The sequence below is a fragment of the Aotus nancymaae genome, unplaced genomic scaffold (genome assembly GCF_030222135.1).
Source record: "Aotus nancymaae isolate 86718 unplaced genomic scaffold, 86718_ANA_hifiasm-v0.15.2.pri h1tg000003l, whole genome shotgun sequence".
NCBI classification, from domain to species: Eukaryota; Metazoa; Chordata; class Mammalia; order Primates; family Aotidae; genus Aotus; species Aotus nancymaae.
The window spans coordinates 73,177,376-73,197,166 of NW_026988414.1; the positions used below are offsets into that span (position 1 = coordinate 73,177,376).

Below are 19,791 nucleotides of genomic sequence, written 5' to 3' on the forward strand. Positions count from 1 at the left end.
CTCATCTGTTAGCAGCTCACGTTCATCTATTTTTTACTGGATTGCTGTTTTTTATAGGAACTCTGTGTATTAAGGGAATTAACCTTTAATCTGTGCATCATTCAGGGTCCCAGCAGGAAACAGTTTAATTCGAGGAAGGTTTAATACAGAGATTATTTCAAGAGGGGAGTCAGGGAGCCGGGGGCCTGACAGGGTAGTGCCTGAAGAATGCTACAGGGGGAGAGAGCTCTCTGGAGAGGGACGCCTCAGGGGACACATCCCCATCTCCTGTGAGAGCCTCGGTTTCATGAACCCATCTAGGAGCCAGAAGGCCAGGGAGCCTGTGGATGGAGGCCCCGCAGGTCAGCTTCCCCACACACAGGAGCATGTGATGGAGAGGGGTCTGGAGGGGAGGACTGGAAGCCGACCGGCTTCTGTTCCTTGTCTGTCTTCTGACTGTGTTGATTCTTTGGAAAGCATAAATGATTGATTTTTATGTAGTAGAATCGATCTTTCCTTTTACAGCTTCTGGACTTGTGTCTGACTTAGAAAGGCTTTCTTCACTCCGATACTACTTCAAAAAATCAATTGCATTCTTGTTTTTGGCTCCTGATGGTTTTATTTCTAACATTTAAATCTGTGATCCATTTGAATTTATTTTGGTGTTAGGAGGGAGGGAGGTATTTATTTATTTATTTTTGATAGTAGGTATTCAATAATAGATCATCTCCCCGCTGATTTGTGACTTTTAATAAAAACTCTTCTGAATGAAAGAATGACCGGATAGCATTGCTGGGATGTGTACTCACTGCTGGGACTGGGTACTCACTGCTGGGACTGGGCACTCACTGCTGGGACTGGGTACTTACTGCTGGGACTGGGTGCTCACTGCTGGGTTTGGGTACTCACTGCTGGGAATGGGTACTCACTGCTGGGAATGGATGCTCACTGCTGGGTTTGGGTGCTCACTGCTGGGAATGGGTACTCACTGCTGGGAATGGGTACTCACTGCTGGGACTGGGCACTCACTGCTGGGACTGGGTACTTACTGCTGGGACTGGGTGCTCACTGCTGGGTTTGGGTACTCACTGCTGGGAATGGGTACTCACTGCTGGGAATGGGTACTCACTGCTGGGACTGGGTGCTCACTGCTGGGACTGGGTACTCACTGCTGGGACTGGGTACTCACTGTTGCATCATCTACAGCAGCACTGCACCTCCTGTCAGCCTTGGGCCCTGCCTGGGGCCCATTCCCAAATCCTGCCCCACCCCTGGTGTTCGCTGGGTCTCCCAGGTGGCAATGATGGCATGGGGTCTACAAGAGGTGAGGTTCCTGGGTGTCCCAGCTGAAGGTGCTAGTGGGCCGTGGGGCTGGGAGCAGCGTGGGCACGCGTTGTGAATGCGAGTCTCGGGTGTGTGGATAAGGTGAGAACAGACGTGAGTGCCAGCTCTCAGCGGGCACAGGCGCATGGGCAGATGTGGCCTGGAGTGGTCCGGCCATGCCTGTGCGTGAGTTCTCCAGGTGTGAGTTCAGGTGGCTCAGCACGCCAGCCAGGTACGTGAGTGTTTGTAGCCAGGCGTGTGTTTACAGGTGCGCCTCTATCTCTTGTGCCCTCAGGGCCAAGGGAGCCGCTGGCTTGCGTGTCTGAGACTCCTTCTTGCCGTGAGAATCGTGGAATCTCAAAGTCCCCAGATTAGTGCTTCCTCCAAGGTGGGGGCTGGAGTGGGGGTGTGGCTGGCCGGGTAATCAGGCAGGTTTGGGAAGCATGCTTCTGCGCCTGCCGGAGGGCCATGGGTTCATCTGAGCTCTGGGAGACCTGGACTGGCAATTCTGCCTCCTTGGACAGGGGGAGCTGAGGCCCTGCCCAGAATTTTGGGGACCACAGTGACAAAACAAGTATCTGAGCACGATTGGGCAGATTTCAGCGACCACCTGTACATCCGACAGGCTGCGCTCTGGGCCAGTGCCTCCACCACACACCCCAGGCCAGCAGGGCCCAGGGCAAGGCCCAGGGCAGGGCCAGTTTCAGCCAGACCCCCCAACTCCCCATGTTTTCTAGCTGGGGAAATTGATGTCCAGGGTCTCTGGTCGGCAGCCAGCCTGGCGGGGAGCCTCTGAGCTATCCTGCCAGGTATGGATAGGCACGGTGGGAGAGCTCCTATCTCCTCCTGCCCTCCCCCCGACCCCTGCCTCTGAGAGCCCCCATCTGATGCTGGAGCTGCTGAGCCCCCCTGGAATGAGAGTGATCCTGCATGAGACAGAGACAGAGGAAGGCGGGGCTGTAAGGGAACTGTCAGGACACAAATGAAACTGTGCTGTGTTCCAAAACTTTGTGGGGAGAGCATCCCTCCCCCTCAACACCATGCCCTGTGCTCTCCAGAGGCATTTCTGGGACCTCACCCCTGTCTGCAGCCCTGACCTCACCCCTCTCTGCAGCACAGGTGTTGTGGCCGCTCTGAGCTGGGCCCTTCTCTCTCTTGTGTTTTCTGGCTCAGCTGCTGGGCCCCTGATCACCCCTGGGCTGGCTGCTTTCTCTTAGCCTCTCAGGCGGTTGGCCAGCATTCCTCAAGATGACTCTGGAACAGACTACACACGGGGGACACAGAGATGAATGAGAACAAGGCCCTGGACTCTTGAGGGGGGCACCCAGCCCAGCCCCAGAGAGAGGGCCAGGGACCGTCTTCCCTGAAAGAGGGGGCAGGGGAAGCCAGTCCAGGTGGTAGAAACAGGATGTCCCAGGGGTGACAGGCCTGGAGCGCACAGAGGCTGCCCCTTGAGCAGCATGAGGGTCTCCAGGCTTCCCTGGGGCAGGCATCTGGGGGGCGGTGGCCTGTCCCACTGGGAGTGAGTTTCCTTCCGGTAGCTCCTTCTCACGCAATGGGCGGGAAGGAGTTGGGGGCCCATTGTTCCCTGGCACGCTACCACCCCCAGCCTTCCCTAGCTTCTGGGTGGGGAGAGCAGTGGAAGGAAGTGGGCCGAGCCCAGGCCCTGGCAAGACCCCAGTGAGAGAGCGCAGGGTTTGGGGAAACGCTGGCTGGCGTGTGGGCCTGGTGTGTGCACAGCTGCACATGCCACACACATGGCGGGGCCCTTCTCGCCCTGAGCCCACCTTTCTCAGGATCCTGGGGGTGTGTGTGTGTGTGCGCGTGTGTGTGTGTGTGTCATATCAGCCCTGGGCCCTGCCTACACCCATTCCCAAATCCTGCGCCACCCCCTCGTGTCCTCTGGGTCTCCCGTGGTGATGGGGTGGGGTCTACAAGAGGTGAGGTTCCTGGGTGGCCCAGCTGAAAGTGCCAGTGGGCCAGTGGGGCTGGGAGCAGCGTGGGCCTGCATTGTGAACGCGAGTCTCGGGTGTGTGGGAAAGCCGGGAACAGACGTGAGTGCCAGCTCTCAGCGGGCACAGGCGCATGGGCAGATGTGGCCTGGCGTGATCGGGCAGTGCCTGTGCGTGAGTTCTCCAGGTGTGAGTTGGGGCACTTCACACACATCATCTCATTAAACCTCCCACCCAGCCTGTAAGGTAAGATGATCGTCATCCCCAGTTGCGAGGTGAGGAAGTCTAGGCTCAGAAAGTTTATGCCACTGGCCTGAGGTTAGTGGGTGAGCTGGGATTTTCTTCTGGATCTGTGAGCAACCTCCAGCCTCATCCCCTTTCCCTTTCCCAAGCCCTGTGATGATCATAATACTGGCTTGGGGTGGAGAGGGAGGTACGCGGTGAAGAGGTGAAGGCCTGGGGGGCCCTGTTGAGTATCACCTACACCACCACGTTATCCTAACCCAGAAAATCCCGCAGGGCAGCAGGGCCCACGGGGAGAGCGCAGGTCCCTCAATGCAGAGCAGAGGCCGCTTCCCTCATCAGTGCAGGGTGAGGGGCACTGGGCGGGCTCCTTGCCCAAAAGTGCCCCCCACCCCGCTGCACTGCCTGAGAGGCTGCGTCCCAGCTGTACTCCAGAGGGCTCCCGGGAGCCTGGCGTTATGTCATGGTGGAGTGATTGGCCCCAACTCCTTCCCGCCCACTGCAGGATGGACAGAGGGGTGGACAGAGTGCAGGGTCTCGGGACTAATTTTGAGGGGGATCACTAAGGAATGGGGAACTTGGTTCAGGACATGGCTACCTCTGGTGGCAGTGCCCTCTCAGGGACAGGAGCCAGTGACAGGGGCAAGGTAGAGGGCAAACTCATGGACTGACTCTGAGCCGCAGAAGCTCTGGTCTAGCCAGCCTCTGCTTGGCTCCCCCGCCCAGTCGCTGTACTCACTACCATTCTTTCGGACAGTCTGCACCCTCCTCAGATTCCTTTGTTAACTGGGAAATCCTTCCTTAGGGGGCACGTTGCTTTAAGACTGAGATTTGGTGGGGCGCAGTGGCTCATACCTGTAATCCCAGCACTTTGGGAGACCGAAGTGGGCGGATCACCTGAGGTCAGGAGTTCGAGACCAGCCTGGCCAACATTGAGAAACCCTGTCTCTTCTAAAAATACAAAAATTAGCTAGGCATGGTGGCACATGCCTGTAGTCCCAACTACTCGGGAGGCTGAGGCAGGAGAATTGCTTGAACCCAGGAGGCGGAGGTTGCAGTAAGCTGTGATCGCATCACTGCACTCCAGCCTGGGTGACAGAGTGAGACTACATCTAAATATATATATATATATCCAGGCGTGGTGGTGCATGCCTGTAATCCCAGCTACTCAGGAGGCTGAGGCAGGGTAATTGCTTGAACCCAGGAGGCAGAGGTTACAGTGAGCCGAGATCTCTCCAGCGTGGACAACAAGAGTGAAACTCCACCTCAAAAAAAGAGAGACTGAGATATATCTAGGCAGACTGCATGAGGGGGACCCCAGTGACTGAGTTCATTTGCACAGAGACTGAGGGGATCCTAGGAGGGAGGTCACCCTGAGGGAAAAAAGAGCCAGCTAGGACCACCTGACCCAGTGTTCCAGCCTCCTTCAGAGCAGGGGTGAGCGGGTTTGCAATAGGAGCAGTGATAGATCTTTCTCTAATTTGTCGTTAGGAGGCCCAGCCTTGGAGTCCCAGAGAAGGCTGAGAGGAAGGGTGATTTTCTTTCTTTCTTTTTTTTTGAGTTGGAGTTTCACTCTTGTTGCCCAGGCTGGAGTGTAATGGTACGATCTTGGCTCACTGCAACCTCTGCCTCACGGGTTCAAGCAATTCTCCTGCCTCAGTCTCCCCAGTAGCTGGGATTACAAGCATGCACCACCACGCCCGGCTAATTTTGTGTTTTTAGTATAGACGAGGTTTCTCCATGTTGGTCAGGCTGGTCACAAACTCCCAACCTCAGGTGATCTGCCTGCCTCAGCCTCCCAAAGTACTGAGATTAGAGGCGCGCCCAGCCCAAGGGTGATTTTTCTTTGCAGTGGGGGTGAAAGGAGGGGTGTGCAGGGGCCCTGGGCCAAGGTAGCCGGGACGCTGTGACCCTCACCCTGACCCTGTTGGCTGTGGCATTAAACACTGCTCCAAGGGAACCCTGACTGACTGTGACCTCTGACCTGTGTGGCCTGCCTGAAAAAGATGAGCTGAGCCAATCAAACTCCTCTCTCAAGGAACCGAACGAGCTCGGCACAGTGGCAGGAGACTGAGGCAGGAGGATATTGCTTGAGTCCAGGAGCCTGAGGCTGCAGTGAGCTATGATTCACCACTGTACTCCAGCCTGAGTGACAGAGGGAGACCCCCATCTCTTAAAATAAAATAGACCTGTGCTAAGGTATAAAGGAAAGATCCGGTATCTGGTTGGTGGCAGATGCTTGAGATCAAGGGAGCTGAGGCTCTGAATTGGACAGGCGGGGAGGCATAGAGAAGTCTCCTGATTTTCCCTGTGAGGCGGAGGTGGGATTCCCAGCTCAAGGCTTTTCCCACCATTCCACCATCTTTCATTCCATCATCTTTGCCAAAAATCACCCTCCCCGGGTGCGCTGCACTTCACAATTTGCCAGAGCCTCACTGGATTTGCCCACAGCCTTATTAAGCAAGGCTGGCAGAGCAGGGGTCATCGTCAGCGGCCCGAGCTTCAGGCGAATGGTGCTGGAGAAGACCTCAGAGGAGGCTGAAGATGGGTGGGGCTTGCCCAAGTTCACCCACACTTGGAACCTGGGCGCAGATCTCCTAGCCCTCTGGCCAAGAGCTCTTTCCAACTCTCCATGCTGTTCCTTAATCATGTTGCATTTCCAAGCTGCCCTGTTCCAGCCCGACAGTCCTGACTCAGGAGAGACACAGGCAGGGAAGAGACCCTGGAGGTGGCATAGGGCAAGTGGTGCAGTCCTGAGTCCCTCCACCACCCAGGCCCTCCTTGTGCTTCCTGAGCCTCAGGCTTCTCATCTCTAAAGTGGGTATATCAGTGCCCATCTCCTGTGGTTGTTATGAGAACAGCCTGAGATGACGTGTGTCCATGGCCTCCCGGGAAGGGACAGAACAGGCTGACCCCACATGCCTCCTGCCTGCTGTGGGGGGCAGGAATGACAAGCAGTGGGGCAAAGTCTCCAATTCCTTCTACCTTAGCTCTGGCGAGCAGAGAGCTCTAGGCCAACCAGTTAAAGATTGGCCAGGTGTGCGTGAGAAGCTCAGCCCGTCTCCAGACCACGGTGAGCCAGATGGGGCAGTGACCGTCTGGTGACCACGGAGCCACCTCAGATCTGTCCTGAAATTTCCTCAGGGACCTGGGCCCTGTTGCAGCTTAGAGGGGCAAAGTATGGCAATGCCTGCTTGTGGCTTGCTGGGAGTCTTTTTTTTTTTTTTTTTTTTGGATGGAGTTTTACTCTTGTCGCCCAGGCTGGAGTGTAATGGTGTGATCTCGGCTCACTGAAAACTCTGCCTCTCTGTTTCAAGCGAATCTCCTGCCTCAGCCTCCTGAATAGCTGGGATTACAGGCACCCACCACCATGTCTGGCTAATTTTTGGTTTTTACTAGAGACAGGGTTTCGCCATGTTGGCCAGGCTGGTCTTGAACTCCTGACCTCAAGTGATCCACCCACCTCAGTCTCCCAAAGTGCTGTGATTACAGGTGTGAGCCACCGTACCCAGTCTCAGTTCTTCGTCTCTAAAGAGTTCATCCAGGCCGGGCATATTGACTAATGTCAGTAATCTTAGCACTTTGGACAGCCAAGGCGGGTGGATCACCTGAAGTCAGGAGTTCGAGACCAGCCTAGCCAACGTGGTGAAACCTCGTCTCTACTAAAAATACAAAAATTACCCAGGCATGGTGGCGGGTGCCTGTAATCTCAGCTACTCCAGAGGCTGAGACAGGAGGATTGCTTGAACTCGGGAGGTGGAGGTTGCAGTGAGCCGAGATAGTGCCACTGTACTCCAGCCTGGTTGACAGAGCAAGACTCCATCTCAAAAAAAATTTTTTTTTGGCTGGGCACGGTGGCTCCTGCCTGTAATTCCAGCACCTTGGGAGGCTGAAGCAGGTGGATCACCTGAGCTCATGAGTTTGAGACCAGTCTGGACAACATGGCAAAACCCCATCTCTACAAAAAATAAAAAAATCAACCAGGCATGGTGGCCTGCGTATGTTGTCCCGAGGTGGGAGGATCCATTGAACCTAAATTACATATTTAATTTAATTTAATTTAATTTAATTTAATTTAATTTAATTTTTTGAGACAGAGTCTCACTCTGTCTCCCAGTCTGGAGTGCAGTGGCACAATCTCAGCTCACTGCAACCTCCATTCCGGGTTCAAGCAATTCTCCTGCCTCAGCCTTCCAAGTAGCTGAGACTACAGGCATGTGCCACCACACCCAGCTAATTTTTATATTTTTAGTAGAGATGGGGTTTCAGTATGTTGGCCAGACTGGTCTTGAACTCCTGACCTCAGGTGATCTGCCTGCCTTAGCCTCCCAAAGTACTGGGATTACAGGCGTGAGCCACTGTGCCTGGCCAGCTCATCTCTTTTTTTTTTTTTTTTTTTTTTTTTGTTTGAGACGGAGTTTCGCTCTCGTTACCCAGGCTGGAGTGCAATGGTGCGATCTCGGCTCACCGCAACCTCTGCCTCCTGGGTTCAGGCAATTCTCCTGCCTCAGCCTCCTGAGTAGCTGGGATTACAGGCATGCACCACCATGCCCAGCTAATTTTTTGTATTTTTAGTAGAGACGGGGTTTCACCATGTTGACCAGGATGGTCTCAATCTCTTGACCTCATGATCCACCTGCCTTGGCCTCCCAAAGTGCTGGGATTCCAGGCGTAAGCCACTACGCCCGGCCCACTCATCTCTTTTTAACACACACAATTTATTGTGTTTTCTGTGGCTGGGCATAGTGGCCTTTTAAAAAAATATTGTTGGGCTAGGTCTGGTGGCTCATGCATGTAATCCCAGCACTTTGGGAGGCCAAGGCAGGCGGATCACAAGGTCAGGAGTTTGAGATTGTATACATATATATATAGTTATTTTTTTCCAGAAACAAAGTCTCACTCTTGCCCAGGCTGGAGTGCTGTGGTCTGATCATAGCTCACTGTAGCCTCCAACTCCTGGGCCCAAGCCACCCTCCCACCTCAGCCTCCCTAGTAGCTGGGACTACAGGCAAGCACTGCCATGCCTGGCCTGTGTATTTTCTTTTGTACAAATTTTAAATTAAATTTTTGTGCGTACACAGTAAGTGTACATATTTATGGGGTACATAGGATACAGGGATACAATGGATATATCTCCTTTAGGGGAAAGTTTATTCAAGTCCTATGACCATTTGTCAATTGAATTGCTTTTCTGTGGTTGAGTTGTAGGAGTTCTCTCTATTTTTATTTTTATTTATTTATATTTTTGAGACAGAGTTTTATTCATCGCCCAGGCTGGAGTGCAGTGGCATGATCTCAGCTCACTGTAACCTCTGCCTCCTGGTTCAAGCCATTCTCCTGCCTCAGCCTCTTGAGTAGCTGGGATTACAGGCGCCCACCACCACGCCTGGCTAATTTTTGTATTTTTAGTAGAGACGGGGTTTCACCATGTTGGCCAGGTTGGTCTCAAACTCCTGATCTCAGGTGATCCGCCCGCCTCTGCCACCCAAAGTGTTGGGATTACAGGCGTGAGCCACCACGCCAGGCCAGGAGTTATTTATATATTCTAGATATAAATGCTCTAACAGCTATATGTTTTGCAAATATTTTCTTTCATTCTGTGGGTTGTCTTTTCAATTTTTGGTTTTTGTTTTTTTGGGTTTTTTTTGCAAGGATCTCGGCTCACTGCCACCACCTCCTGGGTTCAAGTGATTCTCATGGCTTAGCCTCCTGAGCAGCTGGGATTACAGCCTCCTGAGCAGCTGAGGCTAGCCACTTCACCCAGCTAGTTTGTGTATTTTTAGTAGAGATGAGGTTTCACCATGTTGGCCAGGTTGGTCTCAAACTCCTGATCTCAAGTGATCCACCCGCCTTGGCCTCCCAAAGTGCTGGGATTTCAGACATGAGCCACTGTGCCCGGGCTCCTTTCAATTTCTTGATAGTGTCCTTTGATGAGACCTGGGCCTTTTTCAAATAACCTGAGCACTTCTGGGAAGCTTACCCATCCCGGGCTGTGAACAAAGAAATCAAGGCCTTGTGGCCAAGGCAGGCAGATCCCAAGGTCAAGAGATAGAGGCCATCCTGGCCAACATAGTAAAACCCCATCTCTATTAAAAATGCAAAAATTAGCCAGGCATGGTGCGTGCCTGTAGTCCCAGCTACTTGGGAGGCTGAGGCAGGAGAATCGCTTGACCCAGGAGGCAGAGGTTGCAGTGAGCTGAAATGATGCTACTGCACTCCAGCCTGGGCAACAGAGCAAGACTCCATCTCAAATAATAATAATAATAATAATAGAATTAATTCTGGTGTCTGTTGAACAATTCTATACTAGAAGTCGTCCGTACACTTTAAGAATATGAATTAGGCTGGGTGCGGTGGCTCACACCTGTAATCCTAGCACTTTGGGAAGCTTAGGCAGTTGGTTGGGGTCAGGAGTTTGAGACCAGCCTGGCCAACATGGCGAAACCCCCATCTCTACTAAAACTACAAAAATTAGTTAGGTATGGTGGCTCATGCTCATAATCTCAGGTACTTGGGAGGCTGAAGTGGGAGGATCGCTTGAACCTGGGAGGCAGAGGTTGCAGTGAGCTGAGATCATGCCATTGCACTCCAGCCTGGGAGACAGAGTGAGACTCTGTTTCAGGAAAAAAAAATAATAACAAGGTGAATTATGTGGTATAAGAATTATATATCCAGAAACTGCCATATATATATATATACACACATATATATATATATTTATTTATTTATTTTATTTTATTATTTTTTTTTGTAGAGACAGGGTTCCACTACATTGCCCAGGCTGCTTTCCAACTCCTGGACTCAAAGGATCCTTCAACCTTGGCCTCCGAAAGCGCTGGGATTACAGGCCCTGCAGTTGGGCTGCTTTTTTACTTTTTATTTTTAGTTTTTGAGACAGTCTCTCTCTGTCGGCAGGTGCCAGGCTGGAGTGCAGTAGCACGATCTCGGCTCACTGCAATCTCCGCCTCCCTGGTTCAAGCAATTCTCCTGCCTCAGCCTCCTGAGTAGCTGGGATCACAGGCACGCGCCACCACATCCAGCTAATTTCTGTATTTTTTAGTAGAGACGGGGTTTCACCATGGTCTCGATCTATTGACCTCTGACCTCGTGATCCACTCGACTCGGCCTCCCAAAGTGCTGGGGTTACAGGCCAGAGCCACGGAGCCCAGCCAAGCTGCTATTTTTGGAAAAAAAAAAAAAAAAAGGAAGAGAAACGAGGGCTGAGTGCCCCGGCCTCCGCATGGTGGTGTCTTCACTGGAAGGAGAAGCGCAGCCGCGCCTGGACGTGTTCACAGCGGGGGTGCTTCATGGTCAGCCCGTAGACGGGGGTCAGGTCGACTTGCACGCCCGGCGGCACGCTGAACTCCAGCTGCTGTAGCAGGATGGCCAGGAAGAGGAAGACCTCCCACTTGCCCAGGACCTCCCCGATGCACCGGCGCTTGCCCAGGCCAAACAGCAGCATCTTCTCACTCAAGGGCTTGTCGATGGCGGTGCCTTTGGCAGTGAGGAACCGCTCGGGCCGGAACTCAGACGGGTCCCCCCACAGTTGCCTGCAAGAGGAACAGAGGAGATGGGACCTCAGGGGTGCAGAGGCCCTGGGAGGAGGGGCCTGGGGGAGGGAGACGCCTGTTGAGAACACAAATGTGAGGACAGATTGAAAGCAACGCAGGGTAAGTGAGAAGGAACCAAACTGAACTTTGATGCTTATTTCTTTCTTTCTTTTTTTTTTTTTTTTTTTTTTTTGAGACAACCTCTGGCTCCTACGGCCCAGGCTGGAGTACACTGGGCGATCTCGGCTCACTGCAGTCTCTGCCTCCCCAGCTCAAGCCATCCTCCCACCTGAGCCTCTCGTGTAGCTGGGACTACAGGCACCACATGCGGCTAATTTTTGTACTTTTTTTTGCAGAGACAGGGCTTTACTATGTTGCCCAGGCTGGTCTCAGACTTGTGAGCTCAAGCAATCCACCTTCCTCAGCCTCCCAAAATGCTGGGGGTTGTAGGCATGAGCCACCGCACCTGGCCTGATGCTTTTTTCTTTTACAAAGCTCTCTCTAAAATGACCAGCCTTAAAGACAGTGCCTTTTAATATTAATTTATTTTAAATAATGCTTTATCTAAAAGAAATTAAAAGAAAAACAGGTTGGGTTTGGTGGCTCACTCTTGTAATCCTAACACTTTGGGAGGCTGAGGCAGGAAGATCCCTTGAGCCCTTGAGTTCAAAACCAGCCTGGGGAATACAGGGAGACATTGTCTCTATTTAAAAATTAAAATTAGCTGGGCTGGGTTGCTCATACCTGTAATCCCAGCACTTTGGGAGGCCGAGGCAGGCAGATCATCTGAGATCAGGAGCTCGAGACCAGCCTGGCCAACGTGGTGAAACCCTGTCTCTACTAAAAATACAAAATTAGCCGGGTGTGGTGGCGGATTCCTGTATTCCCAGCCACTCGGGAGACTGAGGCAGGAGAATCGCTTGAACCAGGGAGGCGGAGGTTGTAGTGAACTGAGATTGCGCCACTGCACTCCAGCCTGGGCGACAGAGCAAAACTAAGTCTCAAAATAAAATAAAATAAAATAAAAAGAAAGAAAGAAAGAAAAACATACATCTTTTCATCCTTCTCAAAATATGCTTCCCAAGGGGCCTCAGCAGTGTGTCCTGGCTTATGTTTATTGTTTTGGAGTAATGATGAACAGCATAAACATTGGTAGCATTTTCACACTCAAGTGTCCCAGTGTGGATGGTAAATTATATGGTCCCCCTACCTATTCACTAAAGTGGGGCTTTCCAAACAGAGGTCTCTGGGCCATTCACATCAGAATTGCCTGAGGCACCCCACCTTAGATACCACAGTAGAATCCTGGGGGAAACATCAGCTGCAACAAACGTCTTGGTTAATTATTATCATTATTATTATTATTATTTTTGGAGACAGAGTCTCGCTCTGTCACCCAGGCTGGGGATGCAGTGGCACGATCTCAGCTCACTGCAGTCTCCACCTCCAGAGTTCAAGAAATTCTCTTGCCTCAGTCTCCTGAGTAGCTGGGACTACAGGCACATCACCATGTCCGGCTAATTTAAAAAAAATTTTTTTTTTTTATTGTTAGTAGAGATGGGGTTTCACCATGTTGCCCAGGTTGGTCTCAAACTCCTGACCTCAAGTGATCTGCCTGCTTCGGCCTCCCTACAGGTGCGAACCACCGCATCTGGCCATCCTGGTTGATTCCTGTGCACTAAAGTTTGTGAAATCTTTGTTTTTTTATGGGTTTTTTTTGTGTGTGGTTTTGAGACAGAGTCTTGCTCTGTTGCCCCGTCTAGAGTGCAATGGTGTGATCTCGGCTCACTGTAGCCTTCACTTCCCGGGTTCAAGAAATTCTTTTGCCTCAGCCTCCCGAGCAGCTGGGATTATAGGTACGCACCACCTCACCTGGCTCATTTTTGTATTTTTAGTAGAGACCAGGTTTTACCATGTTGGCCAGGCTGGTCTTGAACTCCTCCTGACCTCAGGTGATTCGCCCGCCTCAGCCTCCCAAAGTGCTGGGATTACAGGCATGAGCCACCTCACCTGGTCTGTGAAACGTTTATAAATATTGTCACTTAGAGCAGACTATATAGCAATTGAGGTCCCCTCCTTTCGTTATATAAACAGTTCCTAGCAGGGACAAACAGCCTTCCCGACTGCTGAACTTGCATGCATTTTTCCGGACGGGATGTGTACTCACGGGTCATGGTTGACCTGCCACTGGTTTATGAAGACACAGCATTCCTTGGGGATGTAGAAGCCGTTCAGTGTTGTGTCCCTTGTTGTGCTGAGGAGGGAAGAGGGCGCTGTGAGGCTCAGGGCTGGAAAGCCGGGGCGTGTGCTGCTCCTACCTCCTCCACCCCATCCCGACAGCTGCCTGCTGCCATTTCCATCCCTACACTGGGAGGGGAGGGGAGGCACAGGGGAGAGATAGAATCATCCTCCCTCCCTCTTCGTCGCCTCCTGTTCTTTAACTTCAGCAAGTTATTTACTAAACTTCTCTTCGTGCCTGGCTGTGCAATGGCTGTTCTCTGAAGCCAAGAAGCAGGCAATTTCAGATACGTGTTTTTCTATTTTCTATTTAAAAAAAAAAAAAAAAACAGCCGAGCGTGGTGGCTCACACCTGTAATCCCAGCACTTTAGGAGGCAGAGGCGGGAGGATCACGAGGTCAGGAGATCAAGACCATCCTAGCTAACACGGCGAAACCCCATCTCTACTAAATATACAAAAAATTAGACGGGCGTGGTGGCACGCACCTGTAGTCCCAGCTACTCGGGAGGCTGAGGCAGGAGAATCACTTGAACCCAGGAGGTGAAGGTTACAGTGAGCTGAGATTGTGCCACTGCACTCCAGCCTGGGCAACAGAGCGAGACTCAGTCTCCCCCCACCACAAAAAAAATGCGGTAGGCAGCCTGGGCCAGCCCTGGGGAGTTTCTAGCCTGGCTGGGGATTCAGGCCTCGTACTGCAGGAATAACTAGAACAACGTTTGGGCCAAAGTGAATGTTCACTAACTCTCCTGACACTGTTAAAATTCCAGGGCATGATCAAGGGCTGATGGCTGTAAGTCCTATAAGACATCGGGAATGAAGCCGTGCCAGCTGGATGAGTCAGAAGACTTCTGGGGAGAGGAAGCTCGAGTCAGCATTGACCTTGATGAAGGGTAGGATTCTGGAGTCAGAGAAGAGGCTAGAAGGCATTCCAGGCAGCGGGTTCAGCGTTAGCAAAGTTGGAGGATGGCAGGGCCACGCTTGTGAGCATGAGGCCGACCTAGGCCGCAGGAGGGAGGATGAGCAGAGGGGATGAGAGCTGAGATCGCAAGTGGGATTTCCTCCCCAGAGCTGGGGGTTTGATTATGTTTGGATTGGGTGGGGCGGACTGAGGCTGGGATCTGAGCGGAAGGAGGTGGGGAGGGAGATGCTGAGCCAGGGCCGGGGGTGAGAGGCCAGGAAGAGAAAACATGGGAAGGACTTCAGAGGTGGGAGGACAGAACCGGCGGGCCTCACCTGTGGGGAATGGTGAAGGGGACAAAGGAGGAGTGTCGGAAGGTCTCCAGGATGAAGGCCTCCAAGTAGGGCAGCTGGGGTCTGTCAGAGAGCCGGGGCCGCCGCCCCCTGCCAATCACAGTGTCTGTAGCACACAGAGGACAAGCAGAGCTCAAGGGCTGCCCTAACTGTCCCATGATGTGTCCCCATGTCACTCTATGTGAGATCTATTCACAAGCCAGAGACCCCACTAACCTCCCACATCTTCTAGGCAAGGGCAGGCACTACTGTGTGCCCAGGGCTGCACACAGTAGGCACATAACAGGTGTTTGTAGACTGAACAAACAACCTGGTCTCCAGGCTTGTGCTGGCCATAGGTTTGGGGGTCCCTATGTACCCAGTTCCTTCTGGATCTTCCTCTGTATCTCAGGCTTGGTCACAAGGTACATGAGGCTCCAGGAGATGGCTGTTGTGATTGTCTCAAACCCTGGACCGTGTCGTGTGAGGTGAGGAAGGAAGAAAGACAGAAACAAGGAAACCATCATTTCCCAAGTACCTGCTATGTGGGTACCCAGCATTAGCTTTCTCTGGCCCTGGCCTGTGAGTTTCCTGAGGACAGAGGCTGGGTCTCTTCAACATCAACTTGAGATACAGGTTTCAGAATTAGCTGCCAGAATTACAGGAGCTTAGACTTACAGGCCAGAGGACACTTTATTGTTCAGATGGGGAAACTGAAGCCTAGGGGACGAGAAGGACTTTGCTGAGTTTCCACTGAGAACCGCCGACATAGCCCAGGCTCAAACCCTGATCCCAGGCCAGGTCTCAGTATGTTGTACCATCTGGTGTAGGGTTGGTGGGTTGTTTGATAGACTGAGGGGCGGGGAAAGGCTGTGGGTGGACAGCAGGGAGTTTGGATGGAGGGGCAGGGTTCTGGCTCCTACCTGCTCCAAAGATGTCATTGACAAGGTTGACGATCTTCTCCTGGGGGATGAAGTCGCCGCTGGCTCCAGACCTCTTCTCGCTGTACTTGAACAGGGCATCCGTGATGTCCTGGACACTGTTCTGAGGGGGCACAAGCTTAGGGACACCCCTGGCACTTCCAGGGTCAAAGGCTGAACCTTGCTCCACTTCCCTGGTCTGTCCCTCGGGGCTGGGCACCCCCATCCCCCGACTTGGTCTCTAGGTAGTGGGCTGCAGCTCACAGCAGGAGCTGGTAGCAGCCCTGGGTGTGGCTTAAAGTGTCATTTCACGCCCCATTGACCCTTCTTCCCAGCAACCCCAGGGGTCCAATTTCAAAGGAGGAAAAGATTAGTGTGAACACAGGGAAGCAAAGCGACACCAGAGCTGTTGGGCTTCAGCTTTCTGCAGAATGAAAGCTTTCTCACTCATAGGCCCCCCACATTGCGGGGCTCTGCTAGGGCCCCGTTTCCAGGACTTTTTTCTTTTCTTTTCTTTCTTTTTTTTTTTTTTTAGATGGAATTTCGCTCTTTCACCCAGGCTGGAGTGCAGTGGTGTGATCTCGGCTCACTGCAACTTCCACCTTCCAGTTTCAAGTAATTCTCCTGCCTCAGCCTTCTGAGTAGCTGGGATTACAGGCGCACACCACCACACCCGGCTAATTTTTGTAGATTTAGTAGAGACTGGGTTTCACCATGTTGGCCAAGCTGGTCTCGAACTCCTGACCTCATGATCCGCCCGCCTCAGCGGGATTACAGGCGTGAGCCACCATGACTGGCCTACCAGGACTTTTTTCTGGGGGGCTTTGAGGAGCCCTGAGAAGGGGACTTCAAGGATGAGGAAACCGAGGCCCAGAGAAGGGGAAGGATCGGCTCCAGGTCACACCGCTGGTCTGAGGTGTCCAGAGCCTTCCTAGGCCTTGCAACACAGCAGCTGTGTGAACACGCTAGAGCTGGGAGGAGGGGCCGCACCCAGGCCCTGCAAGCTGCCCCTCGCCACCTGCACCCCGGGCTCACCTTGTCAAAGTCCTGATAGTGCTCCTGGACTGTTTTCTGCAGGAACTGAAGGAACCTCTGGTTGAAGGCCTTGAACCTCTGCAGGGCAGGGTTGGGTAGGTAGCGAAGGATGGGGAAGAAGTCCACGGGATTCCCAGAGGTGGCGTTCTCCGTGAACACCTGACTGTTCTTCACGAGGCTGAGCATCTCATCGCTGCTCTCGGGGAAGTGCCTCCCGAAGCACATGGCACCGATGACTTTGACCACTGACACCACTATCTGATTGTAAGGGTTAAAGCGCCCAGGCCCTGCCATCAGCTCCAGCAACCTGCTGATCAGGGCCTCAGCCTCCTTGCTCACATGCTCCTCCAGGTAGCAGGAGGATGAGGAGGCCGGGTCAGAGGCGATGGAGAAGGCGTTGAGGGCGTTCTGGGCCAGGCGCCGGCGGGCAGCCCACACGGGTCCAGAGTCTGGGCCGAAGGACATGCTCTGGCCACTAGTGATGAGGGTGAAGCTGTAGAGGTCGGGCCGGCCCTTGAAATCGTCGCCCTGCCGCACCAGGGCCTGCCGGATGGTGTCCAGGCCGCTCAGCACCACCACGGGCGTGGAGCCAATGCGGATCTGCAGCACGTCCCCGTACCGCTGGCTCATCCTCGTCAGCGCCAGGTGCGGGTTCTTCCCCAGGGTCAGCACGTGCCCGAGCAGGGGCCAGCCCCATGGCTCTGGTGGACTTTTCAGGTCTTTGGGGATCCGAGGCCTCAAACCCTTGAGCACCCAGAATACCAGGCAGAAGATGGTAGAGGCCAGGAGAAGCTCTGTGGCCGAGAAGGGAACAAACTGGGACAATGCCATCTGTACCAACTACAGGGAAAAAGGAAGGAGGAACCAGGCTGAGGATTGAGTGGAGACATTCATTCATTTTCTCAGTCATTTGTTAAACACTGATGCATGTTCTGTGCTTGGCTCCCAGCTGGATAGCAGAAACACTAAGATCCACCTACCATGTGTCCTGTGCCCCCAGAGCTCACCCTTTGAGCATCACAGAATCTGAGGGCTGGAAAGGAACCTCAAGTTTCCCAGCATGAGCCCTGGCTCTCTCCTCCACCCATCATCTCAGTTTCCATTTCTGGAGCTGGAGTAGAGGCAAGTGACCACTCCAAAATGGGGAAGCCAAGGACAGCACCCTTGTCAGCCCCTGGCACAGCATGCATGCTAAGCATTGTGCCAAAGAGTCCCTGCCAGCACTGGCTTCCTGCTGATACCTCTACACACCTAGGGGACAGGATGCGCCCCCTACCCAGTGACACCGAGGAGGCCAAGGTCCCAGGGCTGGTGCAAATAGCTTGTGATGCCCCCTCCCCAGGGCACTCTTTATCAATACCAGAAAGGGCAGCTCTTCCAGGGATGAGTCCCCAACCTCTCACAGTCTTAGAGATTGAGGTTGGGCTGCAGCCAGGCCCAGGGCTGCCCTCCCCATCCCTCTCCTTAGAAATGGCTTAGTCCAAGCTACTCATTTAAAATGGGGAAACAGAAGTCAAGAGCTGGGTAGCAAAGCCTGGAACTCAGGCCGCCTACACCTAGCCCAGGCCCCCCATCCTTCTGTCTCCACTAGCTTCCAGGTTCTATAGTCGGGGATCCCAGGGACTGGAAATTGGTCCCAAGAAAGGTACCTGTAGAGGCAGGTGCTTGAGATTAGCAGGGTTGTAGTGGCTGGTCTGGAGCTTCTGGCTCTAGATGAGTGGCCTTTTTATAAACACCACCCCCTATCAGACTGGCCCGGTTGTCCTGGTCACCTGATATCAAAGCTGGGTCACCAAACAAAGTTGGAAAGATCAGCCCTTGGCCTTGGGCCATGATCCCTCAGCCCCACCTCCTACCCAAGGTCCAGGGTCACTCTTTGGGGATAGGCTGGAAGGGGTGCTGGGTCCCTGGGGATGAAGGTGCAACTTTCTTCAGGGTTCAGGGTAGGGAGCCTATTTCTCTGAAGAGCAGGGTAGGGTCTGGGAGTGGGGGTTAGGCCTTTGGACTGATCTGGGCTTCTTTCCCACTGCACACATGAGGGCGAGCTCTGCCTGGGCGCTCAGTCTAGGCCAGCCAGGCTCACGGCCCCTCTCCAGGAGGATGTTCTTCCATAGCACCCTCCGACAACCTGTGAGACCAAACAGTAGATGGGCACGTTCTAGCCACTTCTGATTTTCAGCCCAAGTCCCCAAGTGGAAAAGAAGAGATGATAGGATTTTACATTCTAAAGAGCCCCCCTTGCAAAAAGACCAGGAGACGTAACCAAATGCAACGCATGAAACTCGATTGGATGTGGCATTTAACCAAAAAATTTAAAAATCTACAAAAGGCATTTTTGGGACAACTGGAGACATGTGAGCATGAACTGGAGATTAGGTGATATTCTGGAATAAATATTCATCTTTTTTGGTGTGAACAGAGTGTCATGGTATGTGGGAGTCTATCCTTATTCTTAGGAGATTCGTGCTGTGGCATGGAAATGTCATGATGCCTGCAACCTCCTATTGAATGGTTCTGTTAAAAAATGTGCACCTTTAGGCCGGTGTGGTGACTCACACCTGTAATCCCAGCACTTTGGGAGGCCGAGGTGGGTGGATCACTTGAGGTTAGTTTGAGACCAGCCTGGCCAACGTGAGGAAACCCTGTCTCTACTAAAAATACAAAAATTAGCCAGGCGTGGTGGCGCATGCCTGTAATCCCAGCTACTCGGGAGGCTGCAGTGAGCCAAGATTGCGCCACTGCACTCCAGCCAGGGTGACAGAGTGAGACTCCATCTCAAAAAAAAAAAAAAAGTACACCTTTAAAGAGCATAATTGGATCTCTTATAACTCAAAGGCTTATCCTGGCTTGAGGGGCTGGGACCCCATTCTCCATGATGTATTTATTTCACATTGCATGCCTATATCAAAGCATTCCATGTACCCCATAAATACATACACCTACTATGTATCCACAAAATTTAAAAAAAATTATACCTTTCTATCAATAAATCAAGAGAAAATAGATATGAGAAATGTGAGCTATTCGTGGACTTAGGTGAAGATATATGATGCTTGACGTACTAAAGGAGTCTTTAATATGGACCCAGAGCTTAGTCAGGTATAAGAGGAGGATGAGGACAAGCTTAAATTGGATGTGAAAAGGAAGTTTTCTATCTTTTTTTTTTTTTTTTTTTAAGATACAGAGTCTTGCTCTGTCACCTAGGCTGGAGTTCAGTGAGCTCAAACAGTCCTCTTGCCTCAGCCTCCTGTGTAGCTGGGACCCCAGGTGTGTGCCCCCGTGCCTGGCTTATTTTTTATTTAAACTTTTTTTTTTGTAGA

At 52.5% G+C, this 19,791-nt stretch overlaps 1 protein-coding gene across 1 annotated transcript; it reads right to left on the bottom strand.

The window, feature by feature from the left end:
• Positions 1 to 10,222: 10,222 nt before the first annotated feature.
• On the bottom strand, positions 10,223 to 18,156 carry LOC105714471 (cytochrome P450 1A2). Its single transcript, XM_064382527.1, has 7 exons — positions 18,121 to 18,156; positions 16,472 to 17,311; positions 15,440 to 15,560; positions 14,896 to 14,985; positions 14,520 to 14,643; positions 13,215 to 13,301; positions 10,223 to 11,047 (listed from the first exon to the last, which is right to left on the bottom strand). Exons 2-7 carry the CDS (start codon positions 17,300 to 17,302, stop codon positions 10,750 to 10,752), a joined length of 1,551 nt encoding a protein of 516 aa, XP_064238597.1. The 5' UTR covers positions 17,303 to 17,311; positions 18,121 to 18,156; the 3' UTR covers positions 10,223 to 10,749.
• Between the last annotated feature and the right edge of the window lie 1,635 nt (positions 18,157 to 19,791).

Coding starts and splice junctions, on each gene's coding strand:
- LOC105714471 (XM_064382527.1), bottom strand. CDS start 17,302: ATGGCATTGTCCCAGTTTGTTCCCTTCTCGGCCACAGAGCTTCTCCTG. Junction 15,561..16,471: donor ACTATCAGGACTTTGACAAG/GTGAGCCCGGGG, acceptor GTGCCCCCTCAG/AACAGTGTCCAGGACATCAC. Junction 11,048..13,214: donor TGGCAGGTCAACCATGACCC/GTGAGTACACAT, acceptor TTCCTCTTGCAG/GCAACTGTGGGGGGACCCGT.